This window comes from Phoca vitulina, unplaced genomic scaffold (assembly GCF_004348235.1).
Source record: "Phoca vitulina isolate PV1807 unplaced genomic scaffold, GSC_HSeal_1.0 scaffold2, whole genome shotgun sequence".
NCBI classification, from domain to species: domain Eukaryota; kingdom Metazoa; phylum Chordata; class Mammalia; order Carnivora; family Phocidae; genus Phoca; species Phoca vitulina.
The window spans coordinates 24056803-24076331 of NW_022589705.1; the positions used below are offsets into that span (position 1 = coordinate 24056803).

General features: G+C 49.2%; 1 protein-coding gene across 9 annotated transcripts in view; it reads left to right on the forward strand.

Moving 5' to 3' along the window:
• BCAR3 (BCAR3 adaptor protein, NSP family member) overlaps window positions 1-19529 on the forward strand; it is a 239328-nt gene that overhangs the window by 173540 nt on the left and 46259 nt on the right. The window contains exon 1 of one of the 9 annotated variants that reach the window (XM_032423426.1): window positions 13271-14671. The exons of the other annotated variants lie outside the window; for them this stretch is intronic. Within the exon in view, the coding sequence (XP_032279317.1) occupies window positions 14588-14671 (84 nt within the window). The 5' untranslated portion in view covers window positions 13271-14587. Of the gene's footprint in view, window positions 1-13270; window positions 14672-19529 lie in introns of those variants that run through there. 9 annotated transcript variants of the gene reach the window in all.

The following is a 19529-nucleotide window of genomic DNA, read 5'->3' on the forward strand; positions in this document are numbered from 1 at the left end:
TTTAAATTGAAGGAAGAAGGAATGAGGTTTTTCTAAAGATCTTGAAGTTTCCCAAAGCAGGTAACACTCCCATCTCTAAAAATTTTCCAGAAATTCCTCAGTGATTTTATTTAAGGAAAGCAGGGAAGTTCCTATAACTAACCTCAGCCTACCTTCTCTTGCCAACCTGGTATAGGACAAACATGGTGGGGTCACTGTTATCACCTTAAATACTCACACATTTAGGCAGAGGTATATACACTTTGTAAAGGTGTAGTTCTGAGAGCCTCTGGCTCAGACCTGTTAGTTCCTCAGGAGATCTTGTCAGCTATAGGGTCCCAGTAACTCTTCGGCTCCCGAATGGGAGGCCAGGCTTGTTAGCATTGGACTCGTTTGCTGTTAAATTCTGCCCTCTAGTGGTAATAAAAATGTCACACTAGTGCAGCGTTTGACTGCAGTTACGTCTAATTATTCTGGGAGCTTTCGATATTAAATTATTAACATTATATTCACAACCTCAGAACCAAGGGCTGTGTTTAAAGTATATTTTATATGGTTTTTGTTGGCTTTATAGAATACAGATTAAAATCGTTAAGGCATTTTATTAATAGAGTAAATTGTCTTACATTCTTGGGGAAAAAAGCTCTAAGGTGCTGTGACGCAGTATGTAGATTTTGTGCGAGAGGGGTTGGCATGGATCTGAAGTTTAACCTGTGGTAACCAAAGAGTCTCCTTGGAAAAAGTTTTGACAGCTGAAAAAAAAAAATGGCCAGGAGGAAGCTGGTATTAGGTGAAGCAGAAAACAGATTATCAGCATGTTAGAGATTAATGGGGAAGACCCTGAGCCTATGGGGTCGTGTGTGCCCAGGCGGAGTGGGATAAGAGTTCACTTCTTCCACCAAGGAACAGCCATGAGGCCAGAGGGGCTGCAAAGGCAAGGGTGAACGTGAGCAAGAGAGAGTACCAGAAGCTGATGTGAGAGAGTGATGAGGGGGACAGGGAAGATTGCATGGGTCCCATATGTAACTTTTGCGGAGTGAAGTGGGGAGCCACATAGGGATGACATTGGCTTCTATGTTGCTAGCAGACTTTGGGGGGCAAAGGCGGGAACAGGAAGAGGAGTTGGGAGGCCGTGGGGACTATCCAGGTGAGTCAGGATAGTTTGGACCTGTGACCGCAGAGGAGGTGGTGAAGAAGGGACATTCTGGTCTCATATGAAGGCAGAGTCTTTAGGATTTCCTGCCGGATTGGGTGTGCACGGGAGTACAGAGGAGCGAAGCACCATACTGGAAAGGGGCGCCTGGGCGGCCCAGTCAGTTAAGCAGCCCACTCTTGATTTTGGCTCAGGTCATGATCTCCTGGTCCTGGGATGGAACCTGGCTTTGGGCTCAGGGGGGCGTCTGCTTGAGATTCTCCCTCTGCCCCTACCTGCCCCCCTGCGCTGTCTGTGTGTGTCTCTCTCAAATAAATAAATCAGTCTTAAAAAAATACTGGAGAGATGGCATCGCCTGCAACTCAGACAGCTTGGGGCACATTTGTGAGAGTTTCTGTAAGAGACAAGCTGGGAGTAGCATGATTGAGTGTTGAGTAGTAAGTCAAAATTAACTTCCTGGCAACTACGGAGTTTTTGTTCACATTTCTGTCAGTTTCCAAATTTTCTCTATAAGTGTTAGTGTTTTTATAGTAGAGTTATTTATTAAAATAAAAATAGCCCTCTGTTAGTCTACTTCATAAATATGCTAAAAACTTAAGGTTCGATCAAAATTATGTAAAATGAGTAGCTCGGGTGTATTAGAGCCAAAGTTCTTTTTTTTTTTTTTTTAAAGATTTTATTTATTTATTTGACAGCGAGAGACACAGCGAGAGAAGGAACACAAGCAGGGGGAGTGGGAGAGGGAGAAGCAGGCTTCCCGCTGAGCAGGGAGCCTGATGCGGGGCTCGATCCCAGGACCCCGGGATCATGACCTGAGCCGAAGGCAGATGCTTAACAACTGAGCCACCCAGGCGCCCCTAGAGCCAAAGTTCTTAAACTAAGCTCAGGACCCCTTTTCACTCTTAAAAATTATTGAGACACCAAAGAGTTTTAGTTATATGAGTTTTAACTATTGGTTTATTGTATTAGAAATTAAAATATAGCAGTTTTTTAATATTTAGTTAACTCATTTAAAAATAACTAATTATTTTTGTAAAAACTAATCATTTTCCAAAACAAAATTTAATGAGAAGAATGGCATTGTACATTTTTGCAAATCTCTTTAGTGTCTGGTCTCCTAGAACACACCCATGTGTGATTTTGTACCACTATGCATTGGGCATTTTAGAAATACTGGTTTTCTGAGTTGTGCAGATATTCAAAATGTTAACATATTTCATTATACAATATTAAAAACTCACTTTTGTTTATTATTACCACTTATCAGAAAAATCACTAAAGTATCAGGAAGCTGTCAAGCTCATGGTCATGAATACAAGTTTCCCCAAATTCTGATTTTTCAATTGAATGCTCAGGTTTCATCCCTGGCAACAAATACTGTCCATTGTTCTGGAAGTGACAGGCTCACTTTGTTCCTTTCTTAGAAAATGCCTGCCAGATAAATACCCACATCTGAATAACCACAGTTTGTCAGACATTCTTTGAAGTAGAAATGGTGTTCCATGAAAAAAGCAGCTAGTTGAGCACACGGTTGCTTTCCCTCAAGATGATGTTGTACTTGGGTCTGCCGGAGAAGGGCCACATGTGCGCTCGAGATGTGGATGCAAGGGTCCAGCTATGATTTAAAGCAAGTAGTTCTTACTGCGTCATCAAGGATTTCTTCAGCGAAACTGGTGATTTTTTAGAGAAATACTTAAAAATTGTTTTTTCAATATTTAAAACATAAATTTTTTCTAAAAAATGGTAGTTAAGAAATACAGTGACCCCTTATCCAGTGTGGTGCCTCTCCCTCACTTTGTGCTAAGGTCCTAGCAGTGTGACCCATCATTGCTTTCACCTTATTGGCGGAAATGTCAACCCAGTGAAAAAGGCAAAAAAGTCTTAGTATTTTTTTTTTTTTTTAAGATTTTATTTATTTACTTGTCAGAGAGAGCACAAGCAGGGAGAGCGGCAGGCAGAGGGAGAAGGGCAGGGAGCCCGCCACAGGACTCCATCCCAGGACCCTGGGATCATGACCTGAGCCGAAGGCAGATGCTAAACCGATTGAGCCACCCAGGCACCCCAAAACGTCTCAGTATTGTTATGAAAATAGTTTTGGCCTTATGGACTCCCTGAAAGGCCCCTGCAGGCCCATAGGCTGCACTTTGAACATCACTGTTCGAGAGGGGCTCCTGCTACTTAAGAGCTGTTATAAAGCCGCAGAAACACTTAGAACAGGAATCATCATCTCCTGTTGATCTAAATCCATATTTTTTCTCTAGCTAAGTGGGGTTTTTTAAAACAATAACATTTACATTTAAGAATACTGATTATTAAGACAGAAGAGACATTAAATTTTCATTTAAAAAATGAGAAAAGATTGAGAATCTATCCTAGAAATAAGGGCCTATTCTTTACAATTGAGTGCATTGTGAGGCCTCAGTAAATACTCTGTTTCCTACGATCGAGTCGCTCATTGTACACTGTGAGGAGCTGGTGCAGAAACAGTTGCTGTTCTGCTCTGATTGCTTTATATTAAAACCATGAAAACCCAAAGCTTGGTGAGGCCAAGGTCTGGTTTATGGCGGAGATGCTCAGCTTGGATGCGAAAGTGCAGTTAAGGGATAAATTTACTTGAGGCAGACTGAATATGAACATTCTCCTGGTCCTTAACCTTTTATTAATTGCTGCCACACTTGCCCATTCTGTGCTCCCAGTGTGGATTAGCTGGCCAAGCTCCATCCGTCCTTTATGTCAGTGAAGATAAGGATGTGTCAGACCCTGGGAACAAGAACATGCTGTTTGGCCCTGCGAGGCAATTTCCTTTTGAGTCCCAGATCTCTCCAGATGGCATCTAATTGTTTCTTGAATGACCTCAGTGTCCAGGCTGCAGGAACCTGGTCTGAGAGGGCATTTCACATATTTATTAGCCCGTGGATGAGAACTTAACTACATAAAGCCCCCATTCACACTCTCAAAAGAGCGTTTTGTTCAGAAGCAATGATGAAGCTGATGGACTGTTTCCTGTGACCACCAGGATCCAGTTGGATTCTCATTTTTCCCAGGACCAGGTGGGCGTTTTTCTGAAGCATCTGAGTCCATCATGGTCAACTGAGTCCATCGTGGCCCAGTCTCCTCCCCTCTGTCTTCTCTGGGTCTTTGCTGGAACAAGCCTGGGCAGGACAGGGCTGCATCCTCTTATCTCCTGGTTTGCAGAGCGTTCAAGGATTGCTCGTGCAGGTGGTAGGAGTTGGGAGTCACGTGTTCTGGGAGCCTCTCTCCATTTGGGAACCCAGGTAGCTCACAGTGGAGAGTGGGGTGCTTTTGAGGGGCTGAAGAAGGGACCAATCCTAATCTAGCTGCAGGGATGGCAAGCCTGGTTCATCCAATGAGGATCATAATCCTCGTGTGGCAAGTCATGTCTTAGGCCTCTGTGGTTCTGAACTATTTGGGGGGGTCCCTGTCTCTTTGCAATGGGGATGCATAAGAACTGTGTCTAGAAATATGCATCTGTGCTTCTTGTGCATCTTCTTTCCAAGGTATTTGTGGGCCCAGATGGACAATCCCTGTGCTTTCTCCAGACGTTCTCTGGCCCCTGTCCAGTTCAGGCATTGGCCCCAATCCTTCTGGGCATTGGAGTGTTGACAATGAATAAGACGGTAAGTCCTGAAGCAAACAGACAAGCACAGAGGTCACTTTAATGAGTGCTTCAGTGTTGGAGCTAGGGCCTTCACTGGGGTAAATAAAGCAATAGCAGTAGGTGAAGGAAGTCTCGTAGGGCCACACAGACTGAGAACCGGGGCTCCGGGGCTCCGAGGCTCCGAGGCTCCTTCTGGGCCGTGTTCACCAAAGGACTACATAAGGAGTAAATTTGGGAAGATTTGAATATATTTGGGGGATAATGCAAATTTCCCTTTCTTTGACCTACAAAGAATCATGAGAGTTGCCCTCCCAGGTAATCAATTGTCGCTGGTAAAGTCCATCTGGCCTTAATAAGGGACTGTCTCAGACAGTACCTCTGGATTAGGTCCTCTGTCTTTCCACAGAACACAGTAGCCTTTGGAAATGTCCTCCAGGAACTTAAGAGGGTGCTGTCGCCTGCACGAGCAGGGTTGAATGAGCCGTTTGTTTGTGGCTTCCCCTAGCCTGGGAGGGGTGCTGGGTGTGGGAGCAAAACTCACACCTCCATTCAGTGGCACAGGACATTCCAACTCCATGAATCCCTCTCCCTTTTCCTGGAGGCAAATTCATGTCTGCTTCTTCCTTGAGAACTCAAGGCAACTCTTTAATGGAGCATCCTTGCAGTCGGCTGTGAAGCACCATTAATTTCCACCCATCACTGAAACACGAGGGAACAGGCCTGTTATTAATGGGTGTGCATTATACATGTTTTCATGTAACATCAGTTTATGTTGGCTCTTTTTGAGCATTTCTCAGATAGATCATCTCTCATACATGTGAACTCCAGTAGAGCCCAGCACAATGTGTTCTGTCTCAATCTCAAATTTTACTTAATCTCACACTGGTAAAGTAAACTCTCAAACTGATGGTGTGAACTAGGAGATTTACCACTGTCAAGGACAGGGGTGGAGTAGCCTGGCTTGATGACTATTCTGGAGAAGGAAGGCCTGTCCAGACTCTTAGTCCTTGTATCCGCTTCTCAGCACATTGGCCACATTCACTCCGATCATTGTGTGGATATAGTGGGGGCACATGGTCGTAGGCTGCACTAGTTTTTCATCTTCAAGTTTATGGCCCACGGGGGAAAGGAGACCTCTTCCTCTGCTCTGGTTTGAAAAATCCCAGGGAAGGACTCTGATTGTCTAACTTAGGTCCATTATGTCCACTCCTGAACCATTCAGTGTTCAGAATTCTGATTGGCTCACACATCCAAAACAAGTATGAATGTACATGCCATGGGATAAAGCTTTTAAACGTAATAACCACTGTCTGCTATTTACATCGGTTTTTTCCCCTGACTTTTCAGGATCAGAAGTATAGTGGGCTATATTTCTAATTGTGTCTGTCTACTTGGGGTAAATATGTGAAATATTGACACACGAGTAGTAGGTTGTGCAGAGGTACTTTCTTTTTGGGCTTTTCAAACCCTGTACTACTCTTTCTCTGGTTTTCTCCTATGTGCTGGATACCCATTGCCTCCCAGTTTAATTGTCAGATCCACGCCATTGCAGAGAAGTCGTGGGCAACAGAGCAGAGGGGCCATGGATTCCCCTTATAGTTTGGCCTTGGAAAAATTCCCACATCTGCTGTCACAAGTACCCCGGCCCTGAGGCTCCTGTGGTGTTCTTAGAGATTGGTGCAGGTGGGTTCCTGCTGCTCTCCCTGGTAACTCTCCCTTCCTCCATCCTGCCCTCCCACTCCTCTGGGTACACACTGCAAGGCCAGGGATTGTATTATCCTTTGAGTCATTGACAAAAGGAGCCCATCGTCCCACCTTGGGCACCAGGAGTGTTGACCAGAGTCTGGATGTCACTTCTGTAGGCGGCATTGTGCTTGGCACCTGAGTACTTCAGGAAGTGAAGAAACTGGCTGGTAATCAATATGGTCCTTTCCATGCAACACTCCGTGTGAGTCGGCCTTTTCCTAGAGAAGTACACCTAGATGGTGTTTTGTATTCACCAAGGCGGTCCCTGAGCGCTGCAGTCGTCCCCTGTGCTCTAGGGCTTTGCTACCTCCTGGCTCTTTGCAGATTCTGCCTCAGCATCCATCTGTCCATGTCCTGCCCTTTCCCATCGGTAATGAATAAGGATCTCTGATGGGATATTTTGGATGAGACCTGCCGCCTCTGTTGCTAAGGCTGTCTGTCCCTCGGCGGGGCTGGTGCCTTGGGGATTTGCACAAGATAAGGTACTCCAGGCAACCAGGTGGTAGCCATGCTTCCATTATCACCCCGCATCGATCCAGCCATTCGGATTCAGCGTTGGTTTAATGATTAACTCTGAGTACTGTCTGATCTCACAGGTGACATGGAGATAATAGTCCGTGTGTCCTGGTGTTTAGTATTAAAGAAGACACTATGGTGAACGCTCTCTGTATAAATGCTGGCTCCTGGGGGCCTTGCACGGGGTAGGGGGGTGAGGGCAGCTCCCGCTGGCAGGAGGGGGGCTGCGAGTCCACCTTGCAGCGCCTCTGCGTTCGGCTCAGCCGTGACACTGAGTGCGGTGGGCACGCAAGGCCCCGGCACCAGCGGGGGAAGGCTTCCCCTCCTCTCACACGTGTTTAAAGCTGCTCCGACGGCAGCGAGGAAGACGGTCGTGCAGGCCTCAAGGATTCCTGTCTGCCCCTCTGGCCGACCTCAGCCCTGCGGGGCCGACCGTATGGTAGCCGCAGCCTCTGCCTGCCTTTGCTCATGTCCCCGGTGACCGAGGTCTTCCCCTCCCTCTTCTCCCCACTAGAACAAAAGATCAGGTAGGACCCTCAGAAGCCCCATCTTGAAGAACCACTGAAAGTCCTTCTGGATCAGTGGGGATTTTTAGGTCACGTCACTCTTTGAGAAATGGGTAAAAGCCATGTTCTCCTCACCTCAGTGAACAGATACTCACCCAACCGTTTGCATGCAATTTCCAGTAGCTCATGGGAGCCCCACTCCACCCCAGCTTAACAACGCGTGGCCTGGCCTGCTTCTCCTAGCTCTTTGGGCAGGAGGCAGAATGCTCCAGTATGTCACTGATGATAAGGCCCACGATCAGTTTATAGCCATGAAAACAAGATATTTTCCCACCGAAATATTTCACTTAGGTGGCTGGAATTTGCTTGAAAACAGAAGGGATTAATGCGCTCATTTCCTGATGCACTTCGGCCAGCTTTCAAGGCTGGAATGAGTGCAGCTGGTTCCGCCTGCACCTCTCACCTGGGGCCGACCCCACCATGCGCTCCAGGATTCCAGCCCTCTCGGGCATTCCTCGATGCCTGTTTCGTGCACTCGGACATTTGGTAGCCTCTCTAAGTGGAAGAAGGGCACAGAGTGGCATTGGAAGAACGCACTGTAACTCTGGCAGTTCCTGCTGCTAGGGTTGAAAGAGGGGAAGGGACATCGAGGTGGAAGGCAGTCTGGGTGGACACTGGAAATCTAAGCATCTATACCCGGCCCTGTTCTAATTCTAGAAGTGGCTGGTATCAGAGGAGCCGGTAATAGGGCCGATGAAGAATGAAGGAGTCAGGCACATGGGAGGTGGTCATCTGGCAACTCTAGACTCCTGTGGAAGGTCTAGTCCTAGGGCAAGACCCTGGAAGACTAGGCAAGGGGGCGAGGTTGGAGGAGCATCAGGCGGGCCATCCAGGCAGGACGGAGGCTGAAGCCCAGCTCTGCAGCAGCCAACTTGGTGTGGGGGCAAGGCGGAAGGAGGGGTGCAACCCAGATCCTATTAGGGGGCTACGGGATCCCCAGTCAGACTGGCTGGGATGGGGTGCGATATCGAGATCTCAGTAGTTGTGGATGGACCAGGAGTTCCCCTGGGTGAGGGCCAAGTAGGCAGATGCTGTGGACATACATCCTGCCTGTTAAAACAAACAACTCTCCAAAGGACAGCAGCTCTGGAGTAGAAAATCATCTGAGACATCTGAGCAAGTGTGATTAAAACCATATGTGCAATTTTAATATGGGATCTTAAAATTTAAAGGCTAAAAATATTTTAAGACTGAAACAACTCTTAAACTCCTCATTGTTCCCTGGCGTTTAAGATTCAAGAGTCATTGCGGTACCAGCCTGCCGGTCAGCGGCTCAGGTGGGAGCTGGCCGCGCTCTGGCGGGGGTCATGGCTCCTGGGGCCCGACAGGTGGGTGAGACAGGGCGTATGCCCTGCAGGAGGACCCAGTGGGGAGGGGAAGCTCACATATGCTGAGTGCCTACTCTGTTGGGTGCCCAGCTCTTTATGTGTTTATCTCACCGGGTCCTCACAAAGACCTGGTCAATTGGAGGAGGAAACTGAGGCTCAGAGAGGTTAAGAAATTTCCCAAGGTCCCCCAGCTTGCTAGCGGCGCAGTGAAGACTTGAACCCACCCTGGCTCTCCTTCTAACCTGCTACCTCGAGTGTCACTTCTGAGACATGCAAATCTGTGTCTCACAGCTCAGTTTTGGAAGATGTCATTTTGCAGAAGTGCTTATGAGATGGGAGAGCCAGGGGTCGTGGAGATGGGAGACAGTGCAGCTGGTCCCGGCTGGTGAGCCTTCCTGGTGTTCTGGCTTTGCAGAAGCCCCTCGGCCCCTTTCTGCAGCTCTGCATGGGAGGGGCGTCTGAGGGGCATTTGTGGTCACTATTAGTTGCTTAGATAGCTCATACTTACCAAAGTGGAAGGAAGGAGAAAGAGAAAAGTGCACAGCGCAGAAAACATAGGAGCTACAATAACCAGAAAAGCAAATGCCTCCTCTGGGTGAGGTGCGCACATCATGAGGGTAGAATGGAAGGAAGCGTGCAGAGACTAGGTCATTTTGGATGCGTAAGACTCCCAGGGCTCCCCTAAAATTACACGTAAAACATTACAGTATGTGCTCTTTGCTAGGGGAGGAGGGTCGATGGTTTTCATGGACTCTGAGGAAAGACGGAGACCACCAGAGACTATCTGAGCCTTCCGGTGGAAAGGCTGGAGTTACGCCCCATGCTTGTTCTTTTCATTTTTGCCTTAATGCTAAAAACAGAAAATAGGGCTTGTGTAACCTAGGATTTCTGGGGTGATAACAGGAAGTAGGTGGTGGTGGGGGGACGTACGGGATGGAATTGTGTGTGATAGAGCAAGAAAGCAAAGTCCAGGCTGGGCCCTCACCTGATTTAGCTCCACATGGTCAGTTCTACAATTTTAATAGCCAGTTAGAGAAACGGAAATTTATTGGGGGGGGGGGGGGGGTGGTGGCATAAGACCCAATAGAGAAAAGTGTGTTTGTGAGTACTGCCCTTTGTTCCTTTGTCGATGCGCTAGGCAGATCAATACTGCTTCCGGACAGAGGCCACTTAGCAGCCGTACTCTCACCGCTGTGAGGAATCCGGGGGACTGTCAGATGGAGACGTGCACAGCAAACACTCTTCAGTGCACCCTCTGTAGTCCCGGGCGCAAGTGAACATCTTGTCCACAGCAGTACACAAAGCGGCCTCCTCCTGCCGAGTCCAGGGCGCATTCCCTTCTTGAGCAAGCCGTAAGCTGCATGTGCATATAGGAAAGTGTGTCCAGCGGTCTTTGGCGGCTTATGCAGCTGCTGAGTCTGGCGTGAGGGGAAGGGGACTTCCTCCCTGACAGCTTCTCTTCACCCTCAGTGGTCTTGGGAGACCTCCTTAAGCCCTGAGGTCCTGTGGCTTTTATGGGAGGGTAGGTGCCCTGAGCCGCAGGAGCTCCTCCCCCACCACCCCGCCGCCCTCCGGCTTTACTGTGCTCAGAATCATGCAGACGGCCAGGTGCCTGGGAAGCTTTGGGAGACAGGGTTGCAGAGAAACACACTTTCCCTGGCCCAGGGCTTCCCAGGCATTTGCCTCACTGCTTTTCAAAGGGCCGAACCTGCAGAGGGTGGTCTTGGATATTTAGGATTGGGCCAATCCAGGTTAATCTTCCTGCTTCCTAGGACACCAGGGGAAATGGAAGTGATAGTAGGATCGGTCTTACCTGCCCCCACCCCCAGCTCATTAAAGCTGTTTTTGTTCACTGAGAGTCTGATCACTGGGGTTTAGTGGAGGCAAAAAAGCCGGGAGAGAGAGATCTTGCTGAGGAGGTGGAGTCTCAGTGGTTGCTATGAGAGGTTGAGCTGTTTTGACCTCCACGGCTAGTGTTCATCCCTTGACTGATGCTCTGAGTGTGTCCCTGTGGGCAGGGATGAGCCAGGCCTTGCAGCCTTAGACCGGTGCCCTCTGGTGACAGCGTGCTGTCCTTGGACTGTGGGACAGTGACCAAGAGCACCTCAGTGCACCTAAGGCTTGATGCCTTGATTCTGGGCCGGCTCTGGGGAGGAGAATGGCAGAGGATTGGCAGCTTTGTTTTCCCGGTTGCCCTGAAAACAGGTCAAAGCAAATACCTGGTAGGCACCTCTTTCTCTCTCACAGACCTCCCCGCAGTGCCAGGTCAAAGAGAGGGTCTGCCTCACTGGGAGCCAGATCTTCTAGTGAGGACTGTAGCTCTCTGGGAGAGGGACTCTTGCACGCTTTCAGCCTCTCTCAACCCAAGGGCTGTTGCCAACAGGAAGCACGCATCTGCGGGGATATGGCTGGCAGGCTGCTCCCGTTTCCATGGTTACTAAATAGGGCAGGTTAGTATTAGGGCTGCCCAAGGAAAAAATGGCATGGAGCAGGGGCCTTCCTCTGGCGGGCTTTAACCCTCTTCCCGGATGGGGTGGGCAACATTTGACCTGAAGGCATGGGAATCTCCCTCAAGGGTCTTCCTGGCTGCCCTGCCCTGGCTTTTTTCACAGGTGTGTCCCTTGGTGCAGAGGAACAAGTCTTCCAGGAGGCCAGAGGGGGGCGCTAGAGAGCACAGTTTCCCCAGAGTTTTGTGGGCTATCCAGCACCACTCCCTCTCCATCAGTCCCTGGGGCTGCGCTAGAGATGCCAACCCCTGTCCTGAGAAGAGCACGGTGTGTAGAAAACCCTGAATCCAAATTTGGTCCTAAATCACATGCACCAAATCATCAGAGAGTGACCCCCCTGCCCCAGGTCACCGCCTTTCTATGGGGCTGTGTGAGTAACAGGTTTAATTATAAAGACATTAAAAAATCTCTTATTTGTGTTTCTGTATGATTACAATACCAGGTTCTGCAATCACAGGCTGGAGTCCCTGGTCCTTTGTCTGTTCTCTGCTGAGTGACATGCCGTCCTGGTTTTCTGTTTCTTTGTAACTAGAAGAGAATAATCACTGTCGGGAGAACGTGGGAGAATTGATCAGTGTAGATGCAGATATTGAAAAACATAACAAGTCAGTGAAGGGCACTTTGCAAATTCATGCAATTATCATCTTTAGTTGCAACAACAACACGTTATTTTAGTCTCCCTCCTTGGCCATTTCAGGAGAAATTTATTAAAACCTTTGAGTGCAGTTTCAGAAACTATTTTTGGTGAGGAACAAAAAAATTAAAAAGTGACAGGGCGCCTGGGTGGCTCAGTCGGTTGAGCATCGGACTCTTGGTTTCAGCTCAGGTCAGTCTCAGGGTCGGAGCCTGTCTGCTTCTCCCTCTCCCTCTGCCCCTCCCCACCATTTACGCGCAGGCGTGTGTGCACTCACGCTCACTCTCTCTCTCTCTCTCAAATAAATCTTTTTTTAAAAAGTGCTTAGGAAACAGTTACCTAATAAGATTAACCCATTCTTTAATCCTGACAAGCAATTCTTTGGGCATTTGGGGGACATTTCTTAGAGTAAACAGAGAAAGCCTCAAGTGACAAGAACCATGATTCTACAGTGACCGGAGGATCTTTTGTGTTGCTTTTACCTTGGCCCCAGAGCACTTGATGACATAATTCTCGGTCATTTACAAGTCTGAATTATTTGCATATTTCTTTCAGGAGTATACTTCAATTCAGACTTTCTGGGGGGGAAGGAGGAGTTCAGAGGCTTTGGGCAATCTCTCTGAATTTTTGTGAGGGATTTAAGGAGCTGCTTTCTTTCCTTGTCCCACACTGGGGATGGCGCTTTTTTGTAGCCTCTCAGGGGAGTTTTTTAGCCTGGTGGAGCGCGTCTCCTGCCAAAGGGGATGAGCAGATGAAAACTGGGCCCCTTACCTGTTGACTGTAGGCCTCATGGATGAGTCATCCCCACAGGTCATGGGCCCTGACTGCTCTATTTGAACCCTCTCTAATAGAAATCAGGGCAAACAGCAAATGCTTGCTCGTGGATACAGTATATGGATCTTGGAGGACTGTATCGACCCGAACTGGACCAACTCCAAGGGCCCTGTGAACTCTACCACCTTTGATGCTTGCTTCCAGGTTCTTGGGTAGACTTCCCCGGACCCAGGAGCCCCCAGGACTGCACATCTGGCCTTCAAAATCACAGAAGAGAGGGACTGAGGGAGCGCAGAGGAAGTCAGCTTCCCCTCCCCCATCATTCCTGTGGTGACAGACCCTCTGTAGCTCTGTCCCTGCATCCTATGTATTTATTAGGCTGCCCCTCTGCCCCTTCAGGCTGTGTTCAAGCACAGAGGCTGCTCACAGGCATTGAACAAACAAGTCTCTATTTTTACAGGCCGACTTGACCTAGTCCAAAGGCCGAGGCCTCCTGAGGATTTGACACTAATCCTGTTGGATATTTCTCATACTTCCCTCATGCCTCATCTGGTGTTGTTCCTTTCTGGACTGAATAGGTTCTGTTTCTTCCTCATTACAAGTTTCTGCCTGTGTGAAGTTTCAGAAAGCTTCAGGACACATTCCAATTTTGAGTGGCCGAAGCCATAGAAAGGTAACGTCTGGACCAGTAGGAGAGGAAGAGCTACACGCAGAAACCGGGGTTTGATAAAAACCAGAATTGTTGAGCATCCACTCCGACTGGAATGCAAGAAGAGAAGCATTCCCCTTCAGGACACGGGAGGCTCTTGGTGGGGGCAAGGGCCTCTTAGCACAGGAGAATGGCTTGCTGCGTGGGCCACCTGGTCTGAGTGCTGGATCTGGGTTAGCCAGAGAGGACAACTGAACGGAGTATTTGAAATGAAGGAGGGAAGTGAGACAAAGAGTTGAGTCAGAAGAGGGTGTACAGCTTGACCCCCAGCCTCCCAGCAGATGGCTCGGCAGGTGGGACGGGATGGGGCGCCCAGGGTGTTTGCCGACAGACCTGCTGATTAAACACCAGAAGGCCCTATTGCCCACAGTGATGGCTAGGCCAACGTTATCAGCTGCAAACTGGCTGCCAGGAGCATTCTAATGAAAAATAAACAGTACTGCGGGTGGGCTGGGAGAGTGGGGACAGGGACCCTGCCTCCGTTTCCTTGGACTTCTAGGATTGGTCCTAAGGAAAAGTCACACCCCAGTCACCTTTTAGGTCCTTTTCTCAAAGGAGCCTTTGTCTCATCACAAGGTGGTGTGATGTGTGCTTCCTTAACCCTTAGCTGCTGGGGTAACGAGCACAGATCAAGTGTCCAGGAGCTGGTCGCCTGGTGCCCTAGCCCTGGGAAGGACAGGCTGTCTGAGGGGGATAATGATTTCTGCCGGGTCTCTAAATTGAGGGGACAGCTAAAGCCCAAAGCTCTTCTACGAGAGGTTAGAATTTCATCAGAAAGCAAGTCTGGTCACATGAGGATTTCTGGCACTGTGTGCCTGGCAGGCTGGACATCAGCCTGCCAGAATTGAACGAGTGGCTCGTATTGGCTTCAGCGGAGGGAGAAGTCCCAGACTGGCCCGCGAGAAGGAGCAAGCGGCTCACTCCCCCAGCCGGCCGCTGGACTGCGGGCGGGAGCAGCGGGGCTGCCACAGCGGGCTGGGGTTCTGACGCCCAAGCCCCATTTCTTTTAACCCTAGAAAAAGGAAAGTGTGTGGTCCAGGGACCGGGCACTGAAAGATGCCTAAGGAATGCAATGCCTTCCACGCCCTGTCGGCAGTCCTGTGCTGCTTCTATCACCACAAGCCGTTCCTGGGAGCCAAGGTACGTGCGGTGTTGAGATAAGATGCATTGGAGATTCTTTTGGGAGCCTTGAAAGCCTTGGTCTTCCAAAAGGCACCAGAAAAAGTTTGCAGCCTGCTGGCTGTAAAAACAGAGGCACTTTCTTTGGCTGGTAGATCGGGCTAAGCCCTTCGTGATGTGCCTCCCTCCCCTGGAAACGGAACCCAGCTGCACAGAAGGGGGTTCCAAGGCTGCGTTTGGGGAAGAAGCTCTGTCAGTCTCCTTGGGTGGAAATTCTGTACCAAAGTAACTCGGTAACACGAACCTATTTTTCTTCCTTCTCTCTTTGTATCTCTCTTGCCTTGTTCACCGTGGCTGTGAGCTGGCTGAGCCCCTCTCTCTGCTGAGTCTGCTGGGGCATTATGTCAATAATGTATATAACCTACAGAAGCCACCAAATACCGCCTTTCCTATCTCAGCCAGGTTCTAAAACATTTCAGTGTTTGGAACTGTCTTGTCTTTACTGCTCTCATTTTGAACCTTTGTTACAAGACACCAACACCAAAGGTTTTGCATAATAAGTCAACACACTATTTTGATGAAAATACTCAAAGAACCTCATTTGACTGATTCAAGACAAGACCTGTGTTCTATGTTGCCTGCCGGCGACAACACTAAGAGTGAAGGTTAATACAGGCTCTCCTTGATCCGTGGGTCTGTCTGCCTTGGAAAAAATCCCATCGGCCCTTAGCTTGACCACGGACCTCCCTTATTCATGAGAAATAGGAATCTGAAGTCTCATGACATTCCTCCCACCCAGATGGTGGAGCTCTGTCTCCTGAGGGACTGACTGACTTCGTGCAATTGAAAAAGCTACAGCAGCGTTATGATGTTCGGCTTCCTTCTCAATAATGCTTAAAAGAATTCTCAGGAAAACCTATGAAAAGGAGAAAGAGCCCTTTGTAGAAAAATAGACACTGAGTGAGAAGAGGTTAGGTTTCTTCTGATTTTACTGCCCTCTTGGAGTGTTCAGAGTAGCTTTCTAACCATTTAGCAAAGTTCATTTTTGTCTCTTTGTCAAGGAGTTTGGAGGGGGATGAGCAATTAATCATCAGTTTAAAAGTGTTTCCTCCCTAATTGAAGAGCCCCTTTCTGTCCTGGAGCCCAGTGGGGTGATATGAGGACCATGTGGTTTCTGGCCTAAATATGGATCATTCTAGCGTCCGGTAGATGAAGTCATGCCATTAATGGTATTTTAAAGCTGTCAAAGATAGACCAGGAGGTCCCAAAGGGACCGGGTGCTTCAGATTGGCAGTAGGTTTTCACTCTAATAGAAGTCCTGCCATAAGCCGACTTCTGCTAATTCAGAAAAGTGCAACTCAGCATTGGTATGTGAGGAAACAGCCGCTAAATATCTGGGTCTGAGTGACGAGATTCTGTGTGGATGTCCCTGTTCCTCTGCTGTTATGTCCTTCAAGGCCTGCACAGAAAGGCCACGGTGACATATGAGGGTACAGCCGTCCCTCCCTGGCCTCCCCCTCCCCTCAGCTCCTCCTTCCCTGGCCTCCCCTGACCACTCTTGGGGGTTGACTGGTCATAGAAACACCTCCTTTCCACCTGGGGATTCTCACCTGGCCCCCAGTTTGGTGCATCTTCCTAGCGCAGAGAGAGGACCTGGCTTGCTCGCTCACCAGACACGGATGAGCTTCCAGACCCAACCTCGGGTCCCGCATGGAGCCTCACAGTGCGCTTCCCTGCCCCATTTCCCTTCGGTGGTTACCTGGGAGAGAAAGTCCTCCTGGGCTTAACTCCCTGCCAGAGTCGCCCCAGTGATAATGCCACATCGCTTTATTGACTCCACTTTAATTAGGGGTTTCAGGTCTTGCCGCTCATAATTAGTTTCCGCTGCAATTAGGGTTTCAAAATTAAATTGGGATTGATTGCCTGATAGCAAAGCGGAAGTAAAGCTCCAGTGCTTGACCGTGTATGCTGCTTCCCTTGGCATGAATTTCTCAAACCAAAAATAACACTCTGGTAGCCATGGTAACTTTCCATTTGGTCTAATCCATATCATCTCGGGAGAAACTAGAATGTTATTAATAGTGTTTGTTGTATGGGAAGAAAACTAAAAATATAAAACTTCTTCATTACATAGGAGACCATCACACTTGGCACTTGGAGGGAATAAAATCTTACTTGCAGAGATTTGCTGGAACTTAGAATGTATTTAGGGGCCTCGTGTGGACTTGCATACAAGGGCCCCAGAAGGGAGTGAGACCGGGGTGGGGGGTGGCAAGGATGGAGAGGAGAATTAAGGGTATGCAGTCCTCACTGGCCCCCAGGGAGCTGAGGCCAGAGATGAGATGTTCCAGCCATATTGAGGGTCATGACCTTAACATCCCGGGTGAGAAAAGGAGAGGCTATTTTGCTTATGCCCAATGGAAAAGAGTTTGGAGTGAAGATATTATTGATCCATAACATTACTGGGGCATGTTCAAGTTCAAAAGTCCCTGAACGTGGAATGTAGTAGCCCATCCATGCATAAGCACTCTTTGTTGGGTGGGTGGGGGGGGAGTTGATAAATGACAGTGGAGGCCCAGCCCCCCTGCTTTGAAGGACTTACTACAAGGGCATTAGGTCATGGTGTCATTTTGTTACATTTGCAGAAGTCTCTCCAGCTTCCCTGTGAGTTCTTTCACAGGGAATGCAAGTGCATTGTCTTACTGGAGTCTCAAAATGAGTGCTCCAAGTTTGGCAGGGCACCAGTTTACCCCTTCCCACAGAGGAGAAACTGAGGCTCAGAGAAACGACCTACCCAGAATCATTTAGTGGGGCACCAAGGGTTGAAACCGGGTTCTACCTTCATCTGGCTTCAAGCGCAATGTCTGTTCTACGATACCATGTTAAGACCACTGAAACCTAAAATGAGATGATACTGTATATATTAATACTTTAGTGCACAATGTGGCTGGGGAAAAACAGTGCCAACCTCAGTTTTCAGGAGAGGCCTCAGGGGATGTCAAACTGTTTTTCGGAGAATGGGTAATCCTCCTGCAAGCGGTGGCAGGACCACCTTGAGGTCCCTCGTGAACCCCAGAAGGAATTTGGTGAGAAGCACAATAGATCCCATTTCTAGAACTGGCAGTAAGAACAAACCCCTACTACTTCTTGTCCCTGTGTCTCTGATTTTTCTTGTATGGGGACAGGGGGAAAGGAGCTGAATTTTGCCAGTTTACTAATGGCCACCCCTAGGAAGAGCAGTGTGGTTTTAACCCAAAAGGTGGGAGTTACCTTGCAAGTACAGAATAGCCACGATTCTGAAGGACCCTCAACAGAGAGGTTGGAATACAGAGTCAGTGGATGAATGAGCCACTGAGTCTCGGCTAACCAGCCACTAAGTCCAGTGGCTGTGGTCTTGCCAATGAGAAGGCATGGCTAGAAGGCAGTGGGTTTTAAGCACATGCTTTCCTACACATAGATTTGATCATCCTTGCGGCCGTCAAGTGCTCTATAGTGGGAAGAGCTGAAATCGGGCTGTTGCTACAGTTGTGTTGTGTTTTGCTTTCAGTCGTTTCCTTTGCCCCCACAAAAAGGATTTGGAGCCTCTCTGAATGCACATTGCAGCCCGAGGTGTCCCATCTGCCCATCCCTAGGGGGTTGGGTTCCTGGAACTTGTTTTCGTTAGAAACTGCCTTCCTGTGTGAATATGGTAGAGCGAACCAAGGTCCCGCTTGCCTTCCCTGTGGCCAGTCCCTTGGTGTGTTTGCTGTTGTGACAGCTTGGGCACTAGGCCTCCATCCTGGTGTTGATGACAGCCTGAGCCGCCGTAGTCAGTAGGGCCGACGCACCATCAGCATGAGCTGTGCAAGGTGGAAAAAGCCACTCGGGAGATGGCTTTCCAAAGTGACTCAGCCCCTCCTTGTGGCAGCTGCTAGGTGCTCATTTATCTCTCCTGCCCCCCCCCCCCCCCCCCAAAAAAAAAAGCCCAGCACAGCTTTTTTGTAAAGAGACCTAAATGCATTCCATTGGCATCTGGGAGCTTGGGGGATCTGGTTTCAGCATTAGGGAAAGGAAGGACATGCCTGACGGCGGCTGGGTCCCAGCATCCCCTCTCCGCAGACCCCGGAGCTTGGATCCTGGCCGAGGCCTTGTTTTTGTTGGAGAGACGTGGGTGGGAAGCAGAAATGAGACTGGGATCCTGGGAAAATTCTGTGAGTGGGTTTATCACCTCCAGGACCACAGAGAAAGGGGCCTGTACCAAACATCGGGGAGGACTCTGGAGAGTCAGGGTGCTCAGGCCACAGAGATCTTCCTGCTCTGCCCTGTGAGAGGTCTGCAGTGCGTGGAGGACCCAGGGCCCTGTCACTGGGTTTAAAGATGTCAGAGACAGCTCTGGGGTCTTTTAGCTGATGCATATTTGGGATGTCTCCAGGCCAGCAGAGAAAACTCGGGCTGCCCTGGTTGGGGATAGGAGGGGAGGGGAGGGAAGGGGAAGGATGGGGAGGGGTGCCTCATGGGTTTGGACTGCGGCGTCTCTGTCCTCATCTGGATCTCCACTGCGTGTCCACAGCCCCAGGGGCTACTGCTGGAATCTGGCTCTGGCCATGAGAATGTCACGGCTTATTTTTCTGGCTTATAAAAGAGCTACTACAATCAATCTTTTAGTTTGTATGGGCAACAGCTCTCCTCAGTGTCCGCTCTGAAACACGGGTGCCGTTACAAAAGCAGTTCCGCACCAAGAACCCAGAAGCTAGAATCCCGGTTTCGTAGTAAGATGGAGTTTGAGAGACCCGTGAGCCAGCCTCCTACTTAGAGTTCATCTGCTCCTCCGCCACCCCCACCCCCACCCCCACCCCCACCCCCACGCCCAGGCTGTGTGCTGAGGGGCTGCTGGGCGCCG